At 44.9% G+C, this 20685-nt stretch overlaps 3 protein-coding genes across 6 annotated transcripts in view; 1 reads left to right on the top strand and 2 right to left on the bottom strand.

Annotated features, from left to right (window-relative positions):
* KIF3A (kinesin family member 3A) overlaps positions 1-3232 on the bottom strand; it is a 57724-nt gene extending 54492 nt beyond the window's left edge. Inside the window, exons 1-2 of the mRNA XM_004420212.2 lie at positions 3109-3232; positions 263-536 (exon numbers count right to left, since the gene is read on the bottom strand). Of these exons, the coding sequence (XP_004420269.1) occupies positions 263-536; positions 3109-3114 (280 nt within the window). The 5' untranslated portion in view covers positions 3115-3232. The remainder of the gene's footprint in view (positions 1-262; positions 537-3108) is intronic.
* A 5439-nt stretch (positions 3233-8671) lies between these two features.
* CCNI2 (cyclin I family member 2) lies at positions 8672-15563 on the top strand. Of its 2 annotated transcripts, none has more exons than XM_087429819.1 (5): positions 8672-9220; positions 9685-9813; positions 10393-10506; positions 12223-12363; positions 13134-13280. In XM_087429819.1, exons 1-5 carry the CDS (start codon positions 8813-8815, stop codon positions 13233-13235), a joined length of 894 nt encoding a protein of 297 aa, XP_087285945.1. In that variant the 5' UTR covers positions 8672-8812; the 3' UTR covers positions 13236-13280. The 2 variants fall into 2 exon arrangements, with proteins under 2 accessions (XP_087285945.1, XP_087285946.1); XM_087429820.1 differs by lacking the exon at positions 13134-13280 and adding an exon at positions 14177-15563 and having other exon boundaries at positions 8674-9220.
* The window catches only part of SEPTIN8 (septin 8), a 25423-nt gene continuing 18109 nt past the window's right edge, over positions 13372-20685 (bottom strand). For 2 of the 3 annotated variants that reach the window (XM_004420207.3, XM_014796142.2), the window contains exon 10: positions 13372-13537. In XM_004420207.3, the coding sequence (XP_004420264.1) occupies positions 13372-13537 (166 nt within the window). Of the gene's footprint in view, positions 13538-17305; positions 20120-20685 lie in introns of those variants that run through there. The other variant, XM_004420208.3, reaches the window with a different exon arrangement.

Raw genomic sequence — 20685 nt, 5'->3', positions numbered from 1 at the left:
ATGATTTGATGTATACAAAATTCTGAAGAAAGGCAAAACTAGAGACAGAAAGCAGGTCAATGGTTGCCTGAGGGTGGGACTGCAAATGGACATAAAGGAACTTTGGGGGGTGATAAAACTGGATTGTGGCGATGGTTTCACAGCTGTATGTACTTACTACAACGCATCAAACTGTACAATTACAATAGGTGAACTTACGGGGTATTAAAAGTACCTCAATAAAGTTGTTAAAAAAAAAAAGTGAACTATATAAAGTACTCACCATTGTAGCCTTCAAGAACAGAATCAATAATAGGTCTTGCAGTTAAGTTATAAACATCAAGCTGTTTACTCTCTGGTCCAAAAACAGTATCGAAAGTAAATGTCTTTGGAGGTTCATTGGAAGAATCAGTCTTATGTACAGTGATAGTTCCCCTCATCTCATCCACACTGACCGCCTGTTTGTAGCACATTGATTTCTCTCTCTCATTGAGCGGCCGGCACCTAACAACCACCTTCACATTATCGCAGCTTTCCGGCTTCTCTGATTTATTGATCTGGTGGAGAAAACATTTACAAATAATGAAAAGAACATTTACTTTTACCTTCAACAGATTAAATTTAAAATCTGAAAAAGGCTACTTCGCCATCTCAGTGCCCTGCATATATTAAGCACTCCATAAATATCTGTTAAATGCAATTAAAAATCTTACAGATACACTGAAAAGCTTATCAAAAGATATGAAAGGAAAATAGTTTCTTTTACAATACAAATGAGAGTAGAGAAAATCTAATATACATTTATAGTAAATGCTACTCAAGCAGAAAACGAACCAGTATATTAGTCTTTCTGCACAAAAGTCCCTGACTTCCTGAGTTGCCAGTAGGAAAACACATGTGAACATGGTTAACAACTTTAATCAAGAATATAGTAGTAGGTCCTGTGTTCCTGAAACTTTTAGTTTTATTCTCTATAATGCATTAGTAAAATGTTTATCATATATCCATATATAGTCTATCTTCTCTATAGAAGACAACAATAAATGTAAGACAGAAAAGAAAGTCCAAGGGCAGACAGAGAAAAATGTTTTAGTAGGACTCTAACCTTACAAACATTTACATGTCAAGTTTCAATTTTTGAAATTTTATGATTAAGAATCTATATTAAAATACAATCCTATTATTGAAGAAGTTCAACAGTTTAGTTGAACAGATATTTCTTAAATTCCTACTGTTTCAGATACTTTTCTAAGCATTAGACAAATAAATACAAGCCACTGTCATTAACAAGGAACTGATTATATCAATACAGTACACTTCTCTCCATATCTACTTTCACCACCTTAGTCTAGGTCAGCATTCTCTCGCCCTGGATTATAGGAGACTCCTAACTGTACCCCTGCATCTAATTAGGTTCCCCTACAGTCTGTTTTCTACATGGTAGTCAGCTTCAACACAAATCTATCATGTCACTCCCCTACTTAAAACTCTCCAATGGTTTCCCACAGATTTTAGGATAAAAATCAAAATCCGTAAGACGGTTTGTAAGATCTGGCTCCGGCTCGTGTCTACTTCTCCAGCCTTATTTCACAAGTTACCCTGCGTGGCTTTCTTAGCCACAGCCACACTGCCTTTCTTTTAGGCCTTTTCTTGTCACTATGCTCCGTCTCACCGCAGGCCTTGCCATGTCCTGTTTCTTCCGCCTAGAACATTCCTCACTTTCCTCTTCACTTATCCTGCAGATCTCTGCCCAACAGCCACTTCACCTGGGAAGACTTCCCTAACTAGGTCAAATCCTTGTAGGTACAGGCCATGAGAGCACCCTTGTCTCCCCTCCTACATTCCATTACGATTCTACTTTAGTTTGCTCCTTATTTGATTAATGTCTGTCTTTCTGTCTAAATCAGACGTTGCAAACAGGTAGGAAAGGAGCTGAATTCAGCCCACAAATGTCTTTTCTTAGGCTCAAAGTATTTAAAAATCTTTTGAAGTAGTTGCTAAAATTTAAAACTTGAGAAATCTCACAAAAAATAACAATTTCTAGATTCTCTTGAAAAAATAGATGATCTGACATCTGTAGGCCAGCATTCCTATGTGGCAACACTTTACAATTCACCAGAATCGACTTCTATCTATTGTACACGACCCATTCATTTCCTTCATTAATGTTAAGTGTCTTGTCTCTGTAAACATGTATTGTTGTCACCTCTGTCCAAGAAGGCAAGCTTCTCTCTTCCCAAGTTCAAGAACCTGGATGGTTTTGCTCAATACTGTACTTAGTCCCTAAGATGTAGTTGGTGCCCAATATTTGTTGAATAAATTGATAAATAACTTGAAAGCAACGACACAAAACAAATGTTGAACATTTAATGCTCAATGTCAAGCACTGTCCTTCAAGTCTCTTGCGCATTATCTTATTTCATCCTGATAACACCCCTGAGGAAAAGTTTAATTATGTGGGAACTTAGGGCCCAGAAAGATTAAATAATTGTGCAAGGCCTCGCAACCAGTAAACAACCGGCCACAGCTCAGGTGTTCTCCATAACCGTGTACTGGACTTACGAGGCCTCTCTATTTAAAGTGAAGGATAACAATCTGTGACATCCTACAAGACAAACATACCACCACCCACCCCCCTCACACACGAAGACACCTACGGGTTACATTCTGCACCATAAGCTAAAACGCCACGAGAGGAATGACAGCTGGAGTCAGCGGCCTGGAGTAGGGGCAGGCAGCCCCGGCTTTGCTTGGCTCCGCGGCGTAGAGACCCCACCGGCTGTGGAGCATCAAAAGCCAACCCTCCGCGGCGGCCGCTCCCTGACGCCCTACTCAGCCGACAGGGCTGGGAGGAGAGCGCATCCTCTGGCACAGAGCCTTATGTCATGCAGCGGAGGCCCTGCGGGATGCAGCACCGACGAAGGCAGCAGGGCCTGTCCCGGGCCCCTCCCAGGGCGAGCGAGACCCCCACGGACCCCCGGCCCACCCGCCAGGCTCGCCAACGTTTCGGGCCCTGCCCCGCCCCACCCCGGCAGCCCGCCTGCTCCGCGCCTCCATGGCAACAGCCGCGCCCCCGGGTCAAGCCGCTGGGATGAGAAGGAACCCCAGCGGCTGAACGACTCTCCTCACCGGCATCGTGGCTCCCTCCCGTGCCCGGCGGACGTCCCCGCCCTGGGTGCAGTCCAACGACGCCGGCTCGCGGGAGAGTCTGGCCGGAGGTTCCCGAAACACCGCCTCGGCGCTCTCGAGACTGCAGCTACCCGGGCGAGAGCGCGCTGTGCGCAGGCGCACTCCGAGCTCGCCCCGCCTCATTCCCAGCCTCAGGCTTCCTCGGCCTTCTGAATTACGCCTGCGCGGGGGCTTTCCGAGTCCGTCTCCTAGGACGCCAGACGGAGGCCGCGCCTGCGCAATGCTGCCATTCCGCTGCGCTAGAAAGCTCGCCCGCATTGGGGCGGGGATACCTGGCTGCCAGCGGTTGGGACCAGAAGCGCTACTAGATTGCAAGGCCTATCTTCTGGCGGTTGCAATATGTACTCCGAATATTAAAAACAACAATAGCAGTTGTACATTGTGTCCCATCTGGAGAGCTAAAGGCTTTACATACATTACTGCGCTTGATTGCTGTCTTGTTTATGACATGTCTGACCAATAGAAGATATGTCGTGAGGAGCTTTGTCGGTATTCTCACGAGTATCTCTAGAGACTAGAATAGGACCTGGCACAGGGTAGGTTTTAAGTAAATATTTTGAAAGAACGAATGACCAATCTTCTTTCCTGTCCGAACCTCTCCCCTGAACACCACTCTGCTGGGATGTGTAATAGGCATTTCAAGTTTATCATGTCCAAAATTGAAATGTTGATTCCCCCTCCTAGCACCCACCCTCACCCAGCCAAAAGTAAAAAAAGGGGCGGGGGGGCTCCCTCTTATGCTTCCCTCATCACAATAAACATATGCTGAATTCTGACAATTGTTCAGGCCAAAACCAGTCTTTCTCTCATTCCCAACATCTAATCTTTCAATAGAACTTGTTGTCTCTGTCTTCAAAGTAGAACCAGAATCAGACCACTTCTCACCACCACCACCATCTCTCACCTGCATTACTACAACAGCTCAGAACTGGTTTCCTTGTGTGCATCCTTGTACCCTCTTAGTCTATTTTCAATACAGGAGCCAGAGCAATGGTGTTAAAACATGAATCAAACAGCGTCTTTTCTCTGTTCAAAACCTGCCAATGATTTCCTATCTTACAGAGTAAAAGTCACAAGCCTTCTCCCCATTGCCTACAATCTTCTATCTTGCATTATTCTGCACCAGCCCCACCTGGCCTCCTTGATTTATCCGACGTTCTGGGTATGGTTCCATCTGGATGGAACCAGATGGATGGAATGCAAGGGCTTTTGCACTTGCAGGAGGAACTAATAAAAATAACTATAAAGCATTTTACTTAGTGCTAGTGTACTGTTCTAAGTTCTTTACTTTTTTCTTATTAATTTAATCCACATAATAACCTTTTGAAATAGGTACTATTAGCCATTTTAATAGAAAATAGGAATAACTATTTTATAGATAAAGAAACTGAGGCACAGCGCTATTAAGTAATTTGTCCAAGGTCATACATATGGGCAGTGAGAATGCCCCGATTCAAACCCTGGCCCTGGAAATCTCTCCCCCAGATATCTGCCTGACTCTCTCACCTTCTTCAGAATGTCTTTGTTCACACATTACTTTCTCAATGAGCCCTACCACAATCTATTTAAAATTCCAAACTTCAGTCTCAGTCTTCTTTTCTTGCCTCCTACTTTGTATTTCTCCATAATACTATCACCATCTAATATACCATATATTTCATATATATAATATATATACATATACACAGCTTTATTGAGATATAATCACATATCATATAATTCACCAATTTAAGTTGTACAATTCAGTGTTTTTTACTATATATGCAGAGTTGTGCAACCATAACCACAATCAATTTTAAATATTTTCATCACCCCCAAAAGAAACTCTATACTCATAGCAGTCACTCCCCCTTACCCCCCTCACCAACATCCCAGCCCTAACCACCAATCTACTTTCTGTCTCTGTAGACTTGCCTATTCTGGACATTTCATATAGATGGAATTATATAATATGTGGCCTTTTGTGAATTATTTCTATCACTTAGAATAATGTTTTCAAGCTTCATCCCTATTGTAGCATATATCAGTACTTCTTTACTTTTTATGGCTGAATAATATTCCATTGTATGGATATACCACATTTTATCCATTTGTCAGTTGATGGACATATGAGTAGTTTCTACTTTTTGGCTATTATGAATAACGCTGCTATGAGCTTTTGTGTGAACATGTTTCATTTCTCTTGAGTATATGCCTACAAGTGGAATTGCTGAGTCATTTGGTAACTCTAATGTTTAACATTTTGAGGAACTGCCAAGCTGTTTTCCATAGTGGCTGCATCACCAGTGGCGTAAGAAGTTTTACATTCCCACCAACAATGTATAAGTTTCCCAATTTCTCCATGTCCTCAGTGAGACTTGCTATTGTCTTGTCTTTTTTGTTATAATCATCCTACTGGTGTAAAATAGTCCCTCATTCTGATGTTTTTTGTTTTTTTTGTGTGTGACGAAGATCAGCCCTGAGCTAACATCTGCCAATCCTCCTCTTTTTGCTGAGGAAGACTGGCCCTGGGCTAACATCTGTGCCCATCCTCCTCCATTTTATATGGGACGCTGCCACAGCATGGCTTGACAAGCTGTGCGTCAGTGTGCGCCTGGGATCCGATTCAGTGGAGAGCACACACTTAACCGCTATGCCACTGGGCTGGCCCCTCATTGTGATTTTGATTTGCACTTCCTTGATGACTGATAATGTTCAACATCTTTCCATGTGCATATTGACACATTTGAATATCTTCTTTGGAGAAATGTCTATTCAAATCCTATTCAATCTATTCAAATGTCTATTTAAAATTCAAGCCCATTTTGTCTTTTCATTATTAAATTGTAAGAATTCTTTATATATTCTAAATATAAGTCCCTTTTCAGATATACGATATGCATATATTTTCTCCTATTCTGTGGGTTGTGTGTTTAATTTCTGGATGGTGTCCATTGAAGCTCAAAAGTTTTTAATTTTGATCAAGTACAATTTAAATATTGTTGTTGTTGTTGTTTCTTTTGTTGTACTTTTGGTGCATATCTAAGAAACCATTTCCTAACCCAAGGTTATGAAGATTTACTCTTTTAAGAGCTTTATAGTTTTAGCTCTTACATTTAGATCTATGATCTCTTTTGATTTATCTTTGTATATGGTATGATATAGGGATCCAGCTTCATTCTTCTGCATGTGAATATCCAGCTGTCCCATCACCATTTGCTGAAAAGACTGTTCTTTCTTCCACTGAATTATTGTGGAACCCTTGCCAAAAATCAATTGATCATTAACATAAGGATTCATTTCTAGACTCTCAATTCAATTCCATTGATCTATAGGTCTATTCTAATGCCAGTGCTATACTGTCTTAATTACTATAGGCTTGTAGTAAGTTTTGAAATCAGATAGTGTGGGGCCTCTGTCTTTGTTATGCATTTTCAAGATTGTTTGGCCATTCTGAATCCCTTGCATTTCCACAGGAATTTTACAAACACCTTGTCAATTTCTGCAAAAAGGCAGCTGGAAACTTAACAGGAATTATGTTGAATCTATAAATCAGTTTGGGAAGTCTTGCCATTTTAACAATTTAAGTCTTCCAATCCACGAACACGGAATGTCTTTCTATTTATTTAGGTCTTCTTTCATTTCTTTTAGCAATGTTTTATAGTTTTCAATGTATAAGTATTGCACTTCTTTGGTTATGTTCTTAAATATTTTATTCTTTTTTATGCTATTGAAAATGGAATTGTTTCCTTAATTTCATTTTGAGATTGTTCATTGGAAATAAAATTGATTTTTGTAGTATGTTGAGCCTGTACTCTGCAACTTTAATGAACTTGTTTATTACTTCTAATAGTTTTTTAGCAGGTTCCTTAGGATTCTCTACATATAAGATCTTTATTTCTTCATCACTTGAAAGATAATTTCATTGGATACAGAATTCTAGGTTGGTGGGGTTTTTTCTCTCTATACTTTAAACATTTCTTTCCACTCTCTTCTTGCTTGCATGATCTCTGAAAAGAAGTCCAATGTAATTCTTATCCTTGCTCCTCTACAGATAAGGTTTCATTTCTCCCCTCTGGCTTCTTTAGAGATATTTTCTTTATTTTTGATTTTCTGTAGTTTGAATATGATATGCCTAGGTGTAGTTTTTTGGCATTTACCCTGCTTGGTGTTCTCTGAGCTTCCTGGATCTGTGGTTTGGTATCTGATATTACTTGGGGGAAATTCTCAGTCATTATCGCTTCAAATATTTCTTCTGTTCCTTTCTCTCTTTCTTCTCCTTCTGATATTCCCATATATTTTAAATTTAATGTAATGTAAAATTTTTTTTTTTTGTAAATTTTTTGTTTATTGCAGTAACATTGGTTTATAACTAATGTAATGTAAAATTTTAATGAAGTACAGTTTACATAAGGAAAAGTGCACAAATCATAAACATACAGCTTGATCAACTTTTACAAGGTGAACACATGTGTGTAATCAGCATCTAGATCAATAAACAGAACATTATCAGCCCCTGGAAGTTCCTTGTGTTCTTTTCCAGTCACTATCCACTGCCCCCCAAGAGTAACCATTATCTTGACTCTAACATTATAGATTTGTTTTCCTTCTTTTTATACTTCATATAAATGGAATCATACAATATATGAAACTCTTTTGTATCTGTCTAAATTCAGATTCATTCATTCAATATTACGTTTGTGAGATTCTTCCTTGTTAGGTATAGCAGTAGTTCATTCTTTTTCAATGTGATATGGTATTCCATTGTGTGAATATACCACAATTTGTTTATCCCATTCAGCTGTTGAGGGACATTTGGATTGAATCCAGTTTGGGGCTATTACAAATAGTGCTGCTCTGAACACTACGTAGGTGTCTTTTGGTGCAGTCATATTCATTTCTGTCAGGCACATACTTAGGAGTGGAATTGTTGGGATTTCCATGTATTCTACTCATGTTTATTGTCTGTCTTTCCAGACTAGAATGTAAGTTCCACGTCTATTTTGTTCACTATGTCCCGGCACTTAACACATTGTAGGCCTTCAATAAACAACTGCTGAAGGGATAAATACATGCATGAATGAACTACCTTGTGAGGGAGATACTATCGCTGTTTTAGAGGAGAGGTAACTGAGTCTCTGAGAGGTCAAGTCACATGTGCGAGATCACACAGCAAGTCAGGAATTTCATCCCAAGCCTATTCGACTGAGGAGCGCACTCGTGACGCTTCTCTATCTGGTCTTGTGTCCTGCAAATATGTACTGTGAGTTAAGATGCAGGGTCTGTGGCCGGGTGTCCTTCTCCAGGGCCGGCGTGGTCACCAGCTGCCCCATCCCGGGCTGGGGACTCTCTGTGCATGGGGCGCGGGCTTCGAGTGGGGAAGAGGCGCTCAGTGGGCGGCAGTGGTGGTGGAAGAGTACGGGGTATCTCTCACCGCCTGCGCGCGCTCTGTCCCGCCGCGCCCCCAGTCGGTACCCACCTACCCCAGGAGCAAGCGTCAAGGAGCGGCGGGTCCCGCGCTCCAGGGGCAGCTCCCTGGCAACGCCTGGGGGGTGGGCCCGCCGAGCCGGCCCCGCCCCGTAGCGGCCCCAGCCTCAAGACCTGGGAGCTGGGTTATAAAGAGCCGGTCGGAGCTTGGACCCAGACCTAGCGTCTTGCTCTCCCCATGGACTCGGGCGCGCGGCTCTCGCCGCAGCCGTCGGCCTCGGAGGTAAGCTCCGTCTCGCGTCCGGACGAAACGGCCCTTTGCTGTCTTCTCCCGCCGCCTCCGTGGAACATCTCGCTCCCCGCGGCGACCAGGAGAAGGTTCCCGGAGGCATTCCAATCCGGAGGGGCCTGGATCCCTGTGCCGTCCGCCAGAGGACCCCAGTGGGGGGCGGCGCCGGCTCCGCGAGCTGCAGGCCCCGCCCCCGACGCGGCTGTGAGTCCGCAGCCCCCGCAGCAGCTGTTGGGGCCTGAAGGCCGGCCGGTGCCGTGCGACTGGGGAGGCCTCCTGGACGAGCGCCGGCTGGTCGCCCACCTGAAACTGGCCCTGGGCCGCGAGGCGCGCCTGTGGCGGGGCGGCCAACCCCAGGTACCAGTCCCCGCGGTGGGGCCCTCCCGGGAACACCTTTAGCCCGCTCCTCACGCGCTCACGGGACGCGGCCGGGCTCCATCTGCACCTGCGCTTAGGTGAGCTGCACCTGGAGCCCGGGACCTTCCCCAGGTGCGTCCCCCGCACGAGGCACGAGGCGGGATTTGCTGGCTTCTCTCACTGAGAGGGTGCCTTTCTAGTAGGTGCTTCGAAAGAGGGCCTGTTTGAGTTGGGAAACTCTGCTTAGAACCAAAAACGGGTGCGGGGGTGGGGGACGGAGAGGAGAAGCTGATGCTGATCGATGAGCCGCTGGGCAACAGAGAGGCACTTAATTCGACCGCGATTTAAGGTGAAGGGGCTACTCACAGCCCCGCTGGTCACCTTAAGCATGTGGTTCCTGCCACTGGTAGACCGAGACTAGCCACCAACAGCTTTCTCTGCCCTTCCCTGCCCCCTCTTTCCAGGTCGAGATCTGCGACGCCTTGCAAGAAGTCGTGTTGCAGCTCCTGAGGCTTAAAAACATCTTTCACTTCTCTCAGTCCACTTTTAACCTGGCTCTCACTATCTTCAGCCGCCTCCTGGTTTCAGTAAAGGTAGGGAAGCCTCTGAGGGATGATGAAAGATGATGGGAGAGGAAACTGACCTCTGTTCCCCATTGCTGCCTGAGAAGTGGGCCATCTCAGATGTTCAAATGGAGGTTCATAAACTAAGTAACTTGCTCAAAGTGGTAAAACTGGAATTGGAACATCTCCACATCCTACCACCGTGCCTATCTGGCTCACTGTCCTGTGGCCATCAGGAGTGGACTTGGGGAGCATGAGGACCTAGCTGGGAAAGGACCTCCTGTGTGATGAGGTAGGGTGTGCTTGTCTGGACCTGTCTAGTGTGGCCTGAGGTCAGGATGGGACTGTGTATTCCCTGAGAAGGTGCCATATTTCCCACCTCCAGTCAGTCCTCTAATTAAGGGCTACTGACTAGTCATCTATGGTTCTGAAATTAGGAGCGTTTTCACTGGTCAAATCTAAAAATGGCACTAACGTTCTTGGGGAGGAATATGATCAGTCTTTTTTTTTAAAAAAAAGGTTTTTTTTCTTTTTAAAAAACCCACAGATGCTTTACAATTTGTTTCTAGCATTCGTATTTAGCTCAAATGTGTTTGTTCCATACTACAGGTAAAAGAGAGGTTACTCCAATGTGTCACAATTACTTCCTTGAGGCTTGCTGTAAAAGTTAACGAAGAAGAGGAGGTATGCATCCCTGGAGGTCCACTCTGGGCTGCTTTTGAGGTATAGGGTGTTAACACTGGAGCACTCAACTTTCCTGAAAAATCTGTGCCCTTGGGAATGGTGGGCATTTTGGAAAAGTCATTAACTTCCCAGGATCTCTACTGTCCCTTCCTTAGGCTTATCAGACTCTGGGACCCCACAAATAGGGAATTGGAATAGTGAATTCTCCCGACCCAGCAAACCTAGAGGCCTGACCCTCCTGGCAGATATATGTTGCCTCATTGGTTGATGCCAGATGCCACCTCCCACTAAGCGGAGGCATCTGCTGGTGAGCCAGGAAAAAGGCCTCCCAAACCTTGTGGCTTAATGTCCACCCCCAGAAACTACATCTAAGAAAGCTGCCTGAGGGCCAGCCCCGTGGCTTAGCGGTTAAGTGCGCGCGCTCTGCTACTGGCAGCCCGGGTTCGGATCCCGGGCGCACACCGACGCACCGCTTCTTCCGCCATGCTGAGGCCGCGTCCCACATACAGCAACTAGAAGGATGTGCAACTGTGACATACAACTATCTACTGGGGCTTTGGCGGGGGGGAAGGAGGAGGATTGGCAATAGATGTTAGCTCAAAGCCGGTCTTCCTCAGCAAAAAGAGGAGGATTAGCACGGATGTTAGCTCAGGGCTGATCTTCCTCACCAAAAAGAAAAAAAAGAAAGAAAAAAAGAAAGCTGCCTGAGACTTAAGGACTTCGCTGTCAATGAAACTGGTCCTCAGGGACTCTGGGACCCTTCTCTGAGAGCAGCAGGAGGGCCATGTGCAGGGGGTAGAGGAGAAGCCCCCACAAGTGCTTCAGGCTTGCTTGAACTTCTCAGTTTCACTGTGGCTTCTGTTCAGGAGAAGATCCTCTCCTAATACCCTTCCCAGACCTAACTCCCTCCCTCTGACCTCTCCCCTTTGGGGATAATGGAACCACTGCCATTTTCACAGGGTCTCCCTTGACTATCTCAGGGTGTAAGGGGGAAGAAAAAGTCGCTCATGTGTCCAGTTTCAATAAAAATGCTTTTGACTTTTGTTTATTAGAATATAATTTGCGCCCCCCACAAGTTGCTGTCATCTGACTAAAAATCAAGTATTTCTAGAGGTTATAGTAATACTTTTAGTCCACTAAAAAAGTGGGACCAAGTCTTTAATGCACTTGGTACTTGACTGTTTATTCCTAGACAAGCCTTATTAGTCTCTCTGGGGCAAAGGCATAGTTTTTCCAAAACTGAACTGCTTTCAGTCACGGTTGAAGGGAATGTGTTTGTGCCTATGGTGTTGCCAAAATTGTGGGAGGTTTTATCAGTGAGCCTGTCTGGTGCTGACCAGGAAGCTCAAAGGCATACTCTTTCTCTCTATGACAAGTAGTCATGATAGGGATGGGGAACAGGAATGGGTCTAGTCCACAGGTCCTGGAAAGCTTTAGGTGAGTTCTTCTAGCTGAATGGGGGAGATGGCACAGCCCTAGCCTCCGAAGCACCTCTGGGTATGAACTGGAGCAGTTGGGGATCAAGAACTGTTTGCAGAGAGTGACCACATAACGTTCACTAGACATTGTTGCAACTACCTGGGGACTTGACAGATAGCCAAAATCTGGTTTGGTTTTTCTCACAGAAGCATTTTCTGTGGCAGGTCACTGGAAGACAACTCTAGCAGGGTCATGGATGCCCAGTCCCATGGATAAGAAAACAAAAGCTACCATGACATGATGTAGGGCTTTGGCCTCTTTATTTTCTTTTTACAGTTAATTCCACGCATAAAAGACTTCATAAAGCACTATGGCTCTGGCTATACCCCGAATGAGCTGCTGAGGATGGAGCTGGCTATTTTGGACAAACTGCACTGGGACCTCTATATCGGGACGCCACTGGACTTCTTGACCATAGTAAGTACGAGGAGTTTTCAGAGTCTGTCCTAGACTCATTTGTGCCTTTGGAACAGCTGTTTACAACATCGGACGGCAAAGCACAGGCGTGCACACGTCCTTCTTGCACATGCACCACAGTGAGGTGACCCACAAGGCTCACGACATATGGAAGAGTAAAAATGTATCTTAAATCCAACACAGTTCCACCAGACTCCCACTTCTAAAGGACATTAAATTAACTTTACAAAAATTTTTAGACGGCACTATTGTGGTGAGTTTCTCTTTTAAATACACACTGCAAAAATATTTAACTTTCCATTCTATGAATACTGTACATAAAAAGCTGTCTGCTTTTGCTACACTTTACACACATTCACTTAGCTGTCTTTATTCACCTACACACAATCCTTATTGAAGCTTTAGACCATATTGATCTGGCACTTAAAAAATATCATATTAGTTTGTACTTGTTTTAGTTAGGGAATGATCGTCATCCTTAAGGATATGATTCTGTTAGTAAGGCAAAATTATGCAATGTGGAAATGTCATGGGGTTTTGGTCTGTTATGAAGCATGAAGATTAAATCTCTAAGGGCTGTTTCATTATGAAAACTGGCCACTGTTGCCAAGTTGCAGAGTTTCTTCTCCTGTCAAGCAGATACAAGTAACTTTTCTGCTGCCTTAATCTTGAATAGAATGCTTCTATTTCTCAGAATTGAAACATAGTCATCTATGTACTTTAGGCTCATAATGATCATGTCACAAAGCAAACTGTCTTTTCTCTCCAAGGTTGAAGCTCAGCTTGGCCACAGAATGGGCATTAAGCCTCAAGCCCCTTGTAGGGCCACGGATGGGAATGAAAAGGGTTGGGCAACATTTGATGTTCCCTGATGGAATTTTAAATTGTTTGCACTTTTGGTCAATGATATGAAAAGTATGGGGTCTTCTGTTCTAACATTAAAAACCACGGTCTCCAGTTCCACGCCCTGGTGGTCCTGGGCTGGCCCCACGTGGTGGAGCTGCTGCCTCAGAGGAATCCTTCCCTCCACGTCGCGTCCCTGACCAGGCAGCTGCAGCACTGTATGGCGGGCCACCAGCTGCTGCAGTTCAAGGGCTCCACACTGGCTTTGGTCATCATCACCTTAGAGCTGGAGAGGCTCATGCCCGACTGGTGTACTCCTATATCTGATCTGCTAAAGAAAGCACAGGTAGACATCAACTTTGCCCCAGACCAGGCTCTCAGTTTTGCCCCTTTAGCTGACACAGTCTGCCCCCAAATGGGTACCCATGGCCTTTCTTGGCTCTTGTGGGCTCCAGAAGATGCTCTGTGATGACTCTCTGAAGAGTCTGCCCAAGGGCTAGGTTTTTCACACCTGGCATGACCTCTGGACTTGAGTATGGGACAGATGTTCCCTTCACTGGACCAACTGGGGTGGATTTCTCTGACAGTGAGAGCAGCTTTATCTCAGTGGCAGCCCTTGTAGCCAAGAGGATGGGGGGGTTATGTCCAGCTCAGGAGGAAGACACCCTGAGCTTAATATTGGGGAGTGTAAATTTCAGATTCCTCACCCTCTATATGCGTATATGGTACCAGGCACTGGGGGGTCAGAATCCCTCAGGATGGATGGGGTAGGATGGAAGGCATAGTTAGACTATTAATAACAGTTTTACTGAGGTTGGAGATGGATGTCCCTGAGATGGTGGAGTTAATGCTCTTACGTTGGGTGGTTGGACCTTCCTGCAACTGCTCTATGCTAATATTTTGGCACTCAGTTGCTCATTCCTTAGGATATAAAATGGTTCTGCTTCAGGATGACCACTCTGTTTTACAGATCAGTATTGAGCAGTTGAGCCGCTGCATGGACCTTGTAAAGCAGCAGCTGAGAAGTTTTTAGTCATCCTCCTGCACAGACAACTTTCTGTTTCACCTGCCAGCCTCCGTGCCCCTACCCTTGTGCCCTTTAGAGCGTAATAACAACCCCCTCCTTGCTTGGACTCCTCTAAATTCTAAGCTTTATGGATCCTGTAACAAGAAAGGAAGAAGGCCCTGGAAGAGCCACTGAGAAAAAGTTCCTGGGTCCTTAGACAATAAGGGGACAAAAGGCAGGTCGGGGTCACTAGGGGGAAACAGTCTGACAGATCACGACCCTGCCTCCCTCTCTCCCCTGGGCCTGAGACCAGGGAGAATGAATGAATGCTCATACTGCAGCTTGGGTTTCCTTCCTTTCCTCAGCAAGGGCTGGTATTGGCCCCTAAGAGAGCTGCAGTATGAGGCCAGAGGTGGGCCTTGCTCAGGGCCCAAGGGCCAGACTGGTTCTGACTGACCAGTTCTCGCTGCTCCATCCACCAGAGCTGGCCAGGTCCTTTCAGCTTCCCAGGCTTATACCAAGCACATATACAGTGCTTCGAGTCCCACTACCCTAACTGCCACTGCAAAAATGAAACAGTCTTTCCAGATACATTTACCCTGACTTGGCCATGACCTATGTCTTCTCTTCACAAGGACTGGATTATAAAGTATGATTTGTTTAATGTACAGTAACTTGATCAAGCTTTAAGCATATTTTTCCTTTGTTACTCTAAGCAAAGTAGTTTATTAGTTTAACTAGTGGCATTTTTATGCTAAAGAATGGTATCATAAGGTGACCCCTGTGATGGGGAGACACAGTTCTGAGAGATTTTTGTTGAGATGAGCAGGTTGCGGGGCTGAGCCTGCTCCAACCACTGTGTTGCTAGGAGGAGGTTACTAGCATGGCTGTGAGGGAGAATTCTGCCAGCTGCCTCTCTGAAGCTGTGACACTATAGAGCCATTCTCTAAGCAGTGGAGTTCAGCTGGCAGAGATGCCAGCTGGAGCTGTGTAAGTAGTGTTGAGGATATGAATGACTGAGCCACACATTTAGAGGTGGTTTGTGAAGTCTTATAAAAACGATTTTTTTTGTAAATGCTAAGGGGAGTATGATCTGCTACTAGGTGCCAAGTGGTCAAGGACCGATATACTATAATAGTGTCTGTACTGTAGTCAGTGCAAATCTCTACCTTTTCTTGACACAAATTTGTTTGTTGGAGCTTTTGTAAAAATAAAGTTTAATTCCTTTCAACCCTGTCTGAACTGTATGTTACAAGTACTGGATGCCATGCGTTTAGACTTGCTAGAGTGAAGTATACTTGGAACACTATCTCCTGAGTCCTGTCAGTAACTGTCCTCTAGTCCACCACAGATGGAGATGCTGAGGGGCAGCACGCTGCTCATGGCCACAGCTCTGATCAGTGGCCACGACTGCCCTCTGCCTCCTTTCTTCCTCTGTGCATGGGCACACTAGTGGGTGGGGTGGGGGCTCATTCTGAGGGCCCATACCAGCTCAGGCTGTCTGTGACTTCGGAGGACTGCTGGGAGGTATCTGGACCTCTTAACCAGGTAGCTCTGGATGTAAGATGGGTCCCCAGAGCTAATCCAACTTGCAATCTCTTGGAGAAAGGAAAAGTAGAACTGTGAGCGCCAGTATTGGGGTAAGGGACAGCCTTGTTGCTCTGTCTTGCTGTAAATATAACTCTTCTTTGGGGAAGCAAACTTCTGTATTGCCAAAGTACTACTTGTGAGTTTAAAAAAAAAAAATTTATGCTATTCAAGCTTGCCTTGGGACCCCAGGTCCTATCCTACTCTCCTCTAATTTTTTTTCTGATTAGGAACTCATATCCCATCTCAGATCAGAGATTGGGGATCACTGTAGTGGGAGAAGTATGGACACAATCCATCTTCTTTTTGTCCCCAACTACGGAAGGGTAAAGATTGGTGAAGGACTGTCGCTGCAGAAGATGGAGATGGGAGAAGGCTGTGGCAGATGCTATGGCAGCAGGAAAGGCAGGTGGGCTAAGGGAAGTGCAGGGTAGGTGAACATCATGGACTTTTCTTAAACTTGTCCAAATATTACTTCCCCCAAATGAGTGAGCCGAGTTGTACAATGTTGTTCCCTCCACCAACGAGGCCCATCTCCCCCTGGCTTCCTGGAGAGTCGCTGTCCTTCAAAGCTGGTGAAGACTTTGCCTCCCTGCTACCTGCCTCCCCATGGGTAGAGTCGAGCTGTCCCTTCATTATGGATGTCTGCATACCAGTCTCCCTGTTGGGCTGTCAGCTCCCCAACCTTAGTTCCCTTCTCTTCATTTTGGTCTTCCCAGAGATTAGCCTAGTGCCCAACAGAGAAAGCTCCTCAACAAATGGACCCATGAGCTTGTCACCACTTCCTTCAACCACTAGTCTGACCTTCCTCAACCAAATATTTGCCTACCCACCAGGACATCCCACCTCTATAAAACCATCTCAGGCCCACCAACCCACACTGTCAGACTGCATGCTTTAATATTGGCTACATTTCCACTGTTCTTCCACCATCCCATAAGGTTGCCAAGGTATAGCTGTAGCTCAGGAATTAAGGGTACAGACTACCAATAAGTGTGACTATACACACTATAAGTATGACCTTGGGTAATTACTTAACCTCTGTGTCTTGCCTATAAAATGGGGGAAATGGTACCTAATCACAGAATTATTATGAAGATTAGAGAAATTAATGCATGTAATGCACTTTAGAGTAATGCCTGGCACACAATGAGAACTCAAATGTTAGTTGTCCCATGTCAAGCCTCCACAAGGATGTAAACCCTTTATGGGCAGGGTTTGCCTTCTCTCATGTCCTGCACCCAGTCGCCCAATAAAGATTCATGGACCGCAGGCTGCATCTTCTATCTCCTAACTATGACTCTTCCATCCCACACCCATTCAAGAGCCTTTCACAGATGCCCAGAGCAGGATTCACTATTCAAACATAATTCCTATAGAAGCTGATCAACCCCACAAAGTTCACAGAAAAGACAAGCTGTATTTTACCACAGTTGTAGCAGATTAATAGGCCAGGAAACTTGTTAAATCAGAAAAGCTACTGCCCAAAAAAGACACCACAAAAACTCAAAATAAATGCAAAATTTAATGAAAAAAAAAATGAGTACAAAGTGAATGGAAAGGAACAAAAACAGTCAATGAATGAAGGAGTAAATGAATTAACAAGTGAAGCAGTTTTAGAAAAGCATGTTAACGTAACAGACTAGCAAGCCACACTTCTGTCGGGCCTCTGATCCAGTAATATGAGCCCCACTTAACAGGGAACCCACACATAGACACACACAAACGTATAGGCAGTCAGTCTGCACAATTACAAACCACATAGACTCAGGTTACCCATAACTAGGGTGACCATACAACCTGGTTTGCCTGAGACAGTTCTGGGTTATGCCTGTTAATCTGGCATAATTATTAACAGCATCTCCTTTCAAAAGTCTCAGTTTGGACAATAAATTATATGGTGATTCTACCCAAAACCAACTTGATTCATGAAAGACATGATAGTAAATGCCAGCATGATCCCACTGACAGCCCTAACATTGCCAACAGATGATGCTGAGAAAGCAAAGGAGGGGCAAATCAGATCCTGCAGACAGGGGTCACATTCCATGAGGGGTGGCTTGTTAAAGAATGGCAGGTTTTAAGCTCACCTTGTGCACCAAGGATTAATTCGGTCTCAGCTAAAGATAACAAAATTCCAAACACAAATAGCATGGGGAAAGAAGTGCAGTGCAGCTCACTAAAGCTGATGGGACCTGTGAAGGTAGCTCAGACCCCAAAAAATGCAACGACAGGTCTCCCCAGAGATGCTGGGAAGCCACAGGCCTGAAGGCAGGTAACCAGCCACAATTCTGGCCTTCCAGGATGCCTGGGATGCAGCCTCTAGGCTGCCATAGACAAGTGGCAGAATCTGCCCACTCCAGAATCCCCAGATTGGCCCATGAACCAGGAGTCCTCATTTTTTATTTAACCAGTGAACCCACCGGGTCACTGAGCCTCATCTTCAGAAATACATTAGCTGACAGAAGCTATCTTAAAGGTCATACTTTCACCCAACTGAATATACTTTCAGACATAATTTCCCTAAAGACAAGCCACTTGTAGTCCAATCTGCCTCAGACATGCCGAGTTACCCTTCTGGATGCCCACACTGGAGCATCGGTTATCGGCCTAACCAGAGGTGAATTTACAGTGAAGCTAACAAAGCTTAATCCTCAGAGCCCCTTCCAAGGCCCTGTACCTAATTTTATATTCATATTCTTTTTCTTGAAGAAGGCTTCTCAAACAGTTCAAGCTTCTTGCCTCTCAAAATCTGTATCCACCTCTGGTCTTAGCATAACACTTGGAGCATCAGTAAAACCTGCTCTGCTCCTGGTGAGGAGAAAAAGGCTGCCTTTTTCTGCCTGTGCCTCAGTGGACACACACAGCTCACCTCTCCACCCCACTCTGAAGGGAACATCATCTCAGAAGGGCAAGAGGAAGCCAGAACTTGGTCCTGGAAATCAATAAGACAGGCCAAGGCAGAAAGAGGGAAACGGTGATGGGAGGGAAGATGAAGGACACAAAAAACAAACCACCGATCCAGCAATATATCAGGACAGCTTGCTAAGGCTTCCAACAGGGAGTGCACAAGACTGTGAGCTCCCTGAGGGCAGGGCTGCGCATTACTCTGGTGGCTTGTGCCCTGCACAGTGCTTCATCAACATTAAATGAAATCCTTCCTTTCATCTATTTGTTTTTCATCTCCCATTTTATCAGGCGATATTTTCAACCCTGATACTCTTAATGGCTTGCAAACCAAGGGGAATATCAAAGAATCAATACCACTAGTACTTTCTTAAAATATTCCCCTTCAGAATGCAGCTGAAGAGGAAAAGCTCCTTTGCTGATCATTTTTTCTTAAATTGTTCACATACATCAGATACCTTCATCTCTTTGCCCTGTGACTCTGCCAGGAAAAAGGAAACAATGACCTTGATCGAGATAAAAACCTTTTCCTGGCTGAGCACTCTTTGTACTTGGAATATGCAGGATTGGCTTGGGGGTGTCAGTTGGAGTGAAACACTTAACACACACATGAAGTTGGTCCCTGTTTACAGGTAGCACCTCTGGGGCACAAAGACAATGGCATTGGGCTGCTGTTCCATTTACATTCACAGTGAAAACATTGGTCGTGGCTTTGTTCATGTTCTACTTTCATCCGTAAAGAAATTCCAAACACTCTCATTACAGGATGTTTATTACCCACCTCTCCCTATGTATTATAGGGATACTTTATACATAAGAAAGGTTTAGAGATATTTTTAGTTTTTAAAAATCGGGGAATCTGTGTTACTTATGAAAATAATGGGAGAGGATATTATTTCTCTTTACGCTTGTGCCAAAATAAAAATTTAGAAGTGTTTTAAAAGTTATTATTGAAATTAAGCTCTAGGTTAGAAAAATTAAAATGAAGGGGAATCGGGCAAACTTTGCAGCATGTATACCAGACCACGAGGCCACATCTAGGGCACCGCGTGAGTCACCGAGCATCGAGTCTGGGGCCTTCGCTAGAGCGACACATGACTGCTCCGTCAAGGAATAGTGACACTGTAAATGGAAGACCAGCCACTGGCTCTGAAAAAAATAAACCTCGTCAGTTTTGGATTCCAGCATTCATGGCTTTGACGTGTTTGCATAGAGAGGGAAGCCCCCCCAGGCCCCGGCAGCTTGGGGGTGGGGAGGGGGACAAAGCATGGCTGTAAACACTGGAGTCTGTACCGGCTCCCAGTCCGTCCTCACACCATGTTATGGGAGAAGGGTCACAAGGTGTAACTCAAGCAACTTAACACATGAAAGTCTAAAGTCCGCTCTTGACATGTAAGTCTGTGCGTGCATTAACTGAAAAATAAAAATAAAACAAACAAAACAAAAACAGACACATTAAAAGGTACGGAGACAACCAAATCAAACAGAAGCAAAAGACAGCAAGATGGACATTGGGAAAGGACAGTCAGTTTGGCATTTGTGACAAGCAAAGCAGAGAATTCACTTCAGTTTGTGGCGTCCCAGGCTGAGGGTCAAGATCTGACTGGGAAGTAATTTTGCAAAATAGGATTAAAATTTGAAGAATAAGTACGACCACTCAAAGCCATTCAACTAAATTGTCATGAAAAACAACTCCCCCCACAAATGCACTCCCAACTCATCCCATTCCCCTGACAGGGCAGGAGGAAGGGGTGCTCCCAGCTACCCCACCTACCCCACTCCTGGCTTCCATAAGGCCAGCAGGAACGGAAAAGTCTCTCCCAGAGGCCAAATTGACTGAAGCTTTCTAGCATGTCCAGTAAACAGAAAAGACCTGTTTTCCAAGCCCAGGCCACATGGAAAAAGCAGGGAGACCTGACACCAGTGACAAGCTTCCACCCTGAGAGCTGTGTTGGTGCCCTTGGAGCCAGCCTGCACCC

The sequence above is a fragment of the Ceratotherium simum genome, chromosome 4, assembly GCF_057802395.1.
Source record: "Ceratotherium simum simum isolate JZ-2026a chromosome 4, ASM5780239v1, whole genome shotgun sequence".
NCBI classification, from domain to species: domain Eukaryota; kingdom Metazoa; phylum Chordata; class Mammalia; order Perissodactyla; family Rhinocerotidae; genus Ceratotherium; species Ceratotherium simum.
Note: the sequence above shows the minus strand (reverse complement) of the source record. Positions and strands in the feature narration are given on the sequence as shown.

Excerpts from the sequence above, each read along its gene's own strand:
- CCNI2 (XM_087429819.1), top strand. The coding sequence starts at position 8,813 with ATGGACTCGGGCGCGCGGCTCTCGCCGCAGCCGTCGGCCTCGGAGGTA. Across the intron at positions 9,221-9,684 it reads GGCGGGGCGGCCAACCCCAG|GTCGAGATCTGCGACGCCTT; the intron begins GTACCAGTCCCC and ends CCCTCTTTCCAG. Across the intron at positions 10,507-12,222 it reads CACTCTGGGCTGCTTTTGAG|TTAATTCCACGCATAAAAGA; the intron begins GTATAGGGTGTT and ends TTCTTTTTACAG.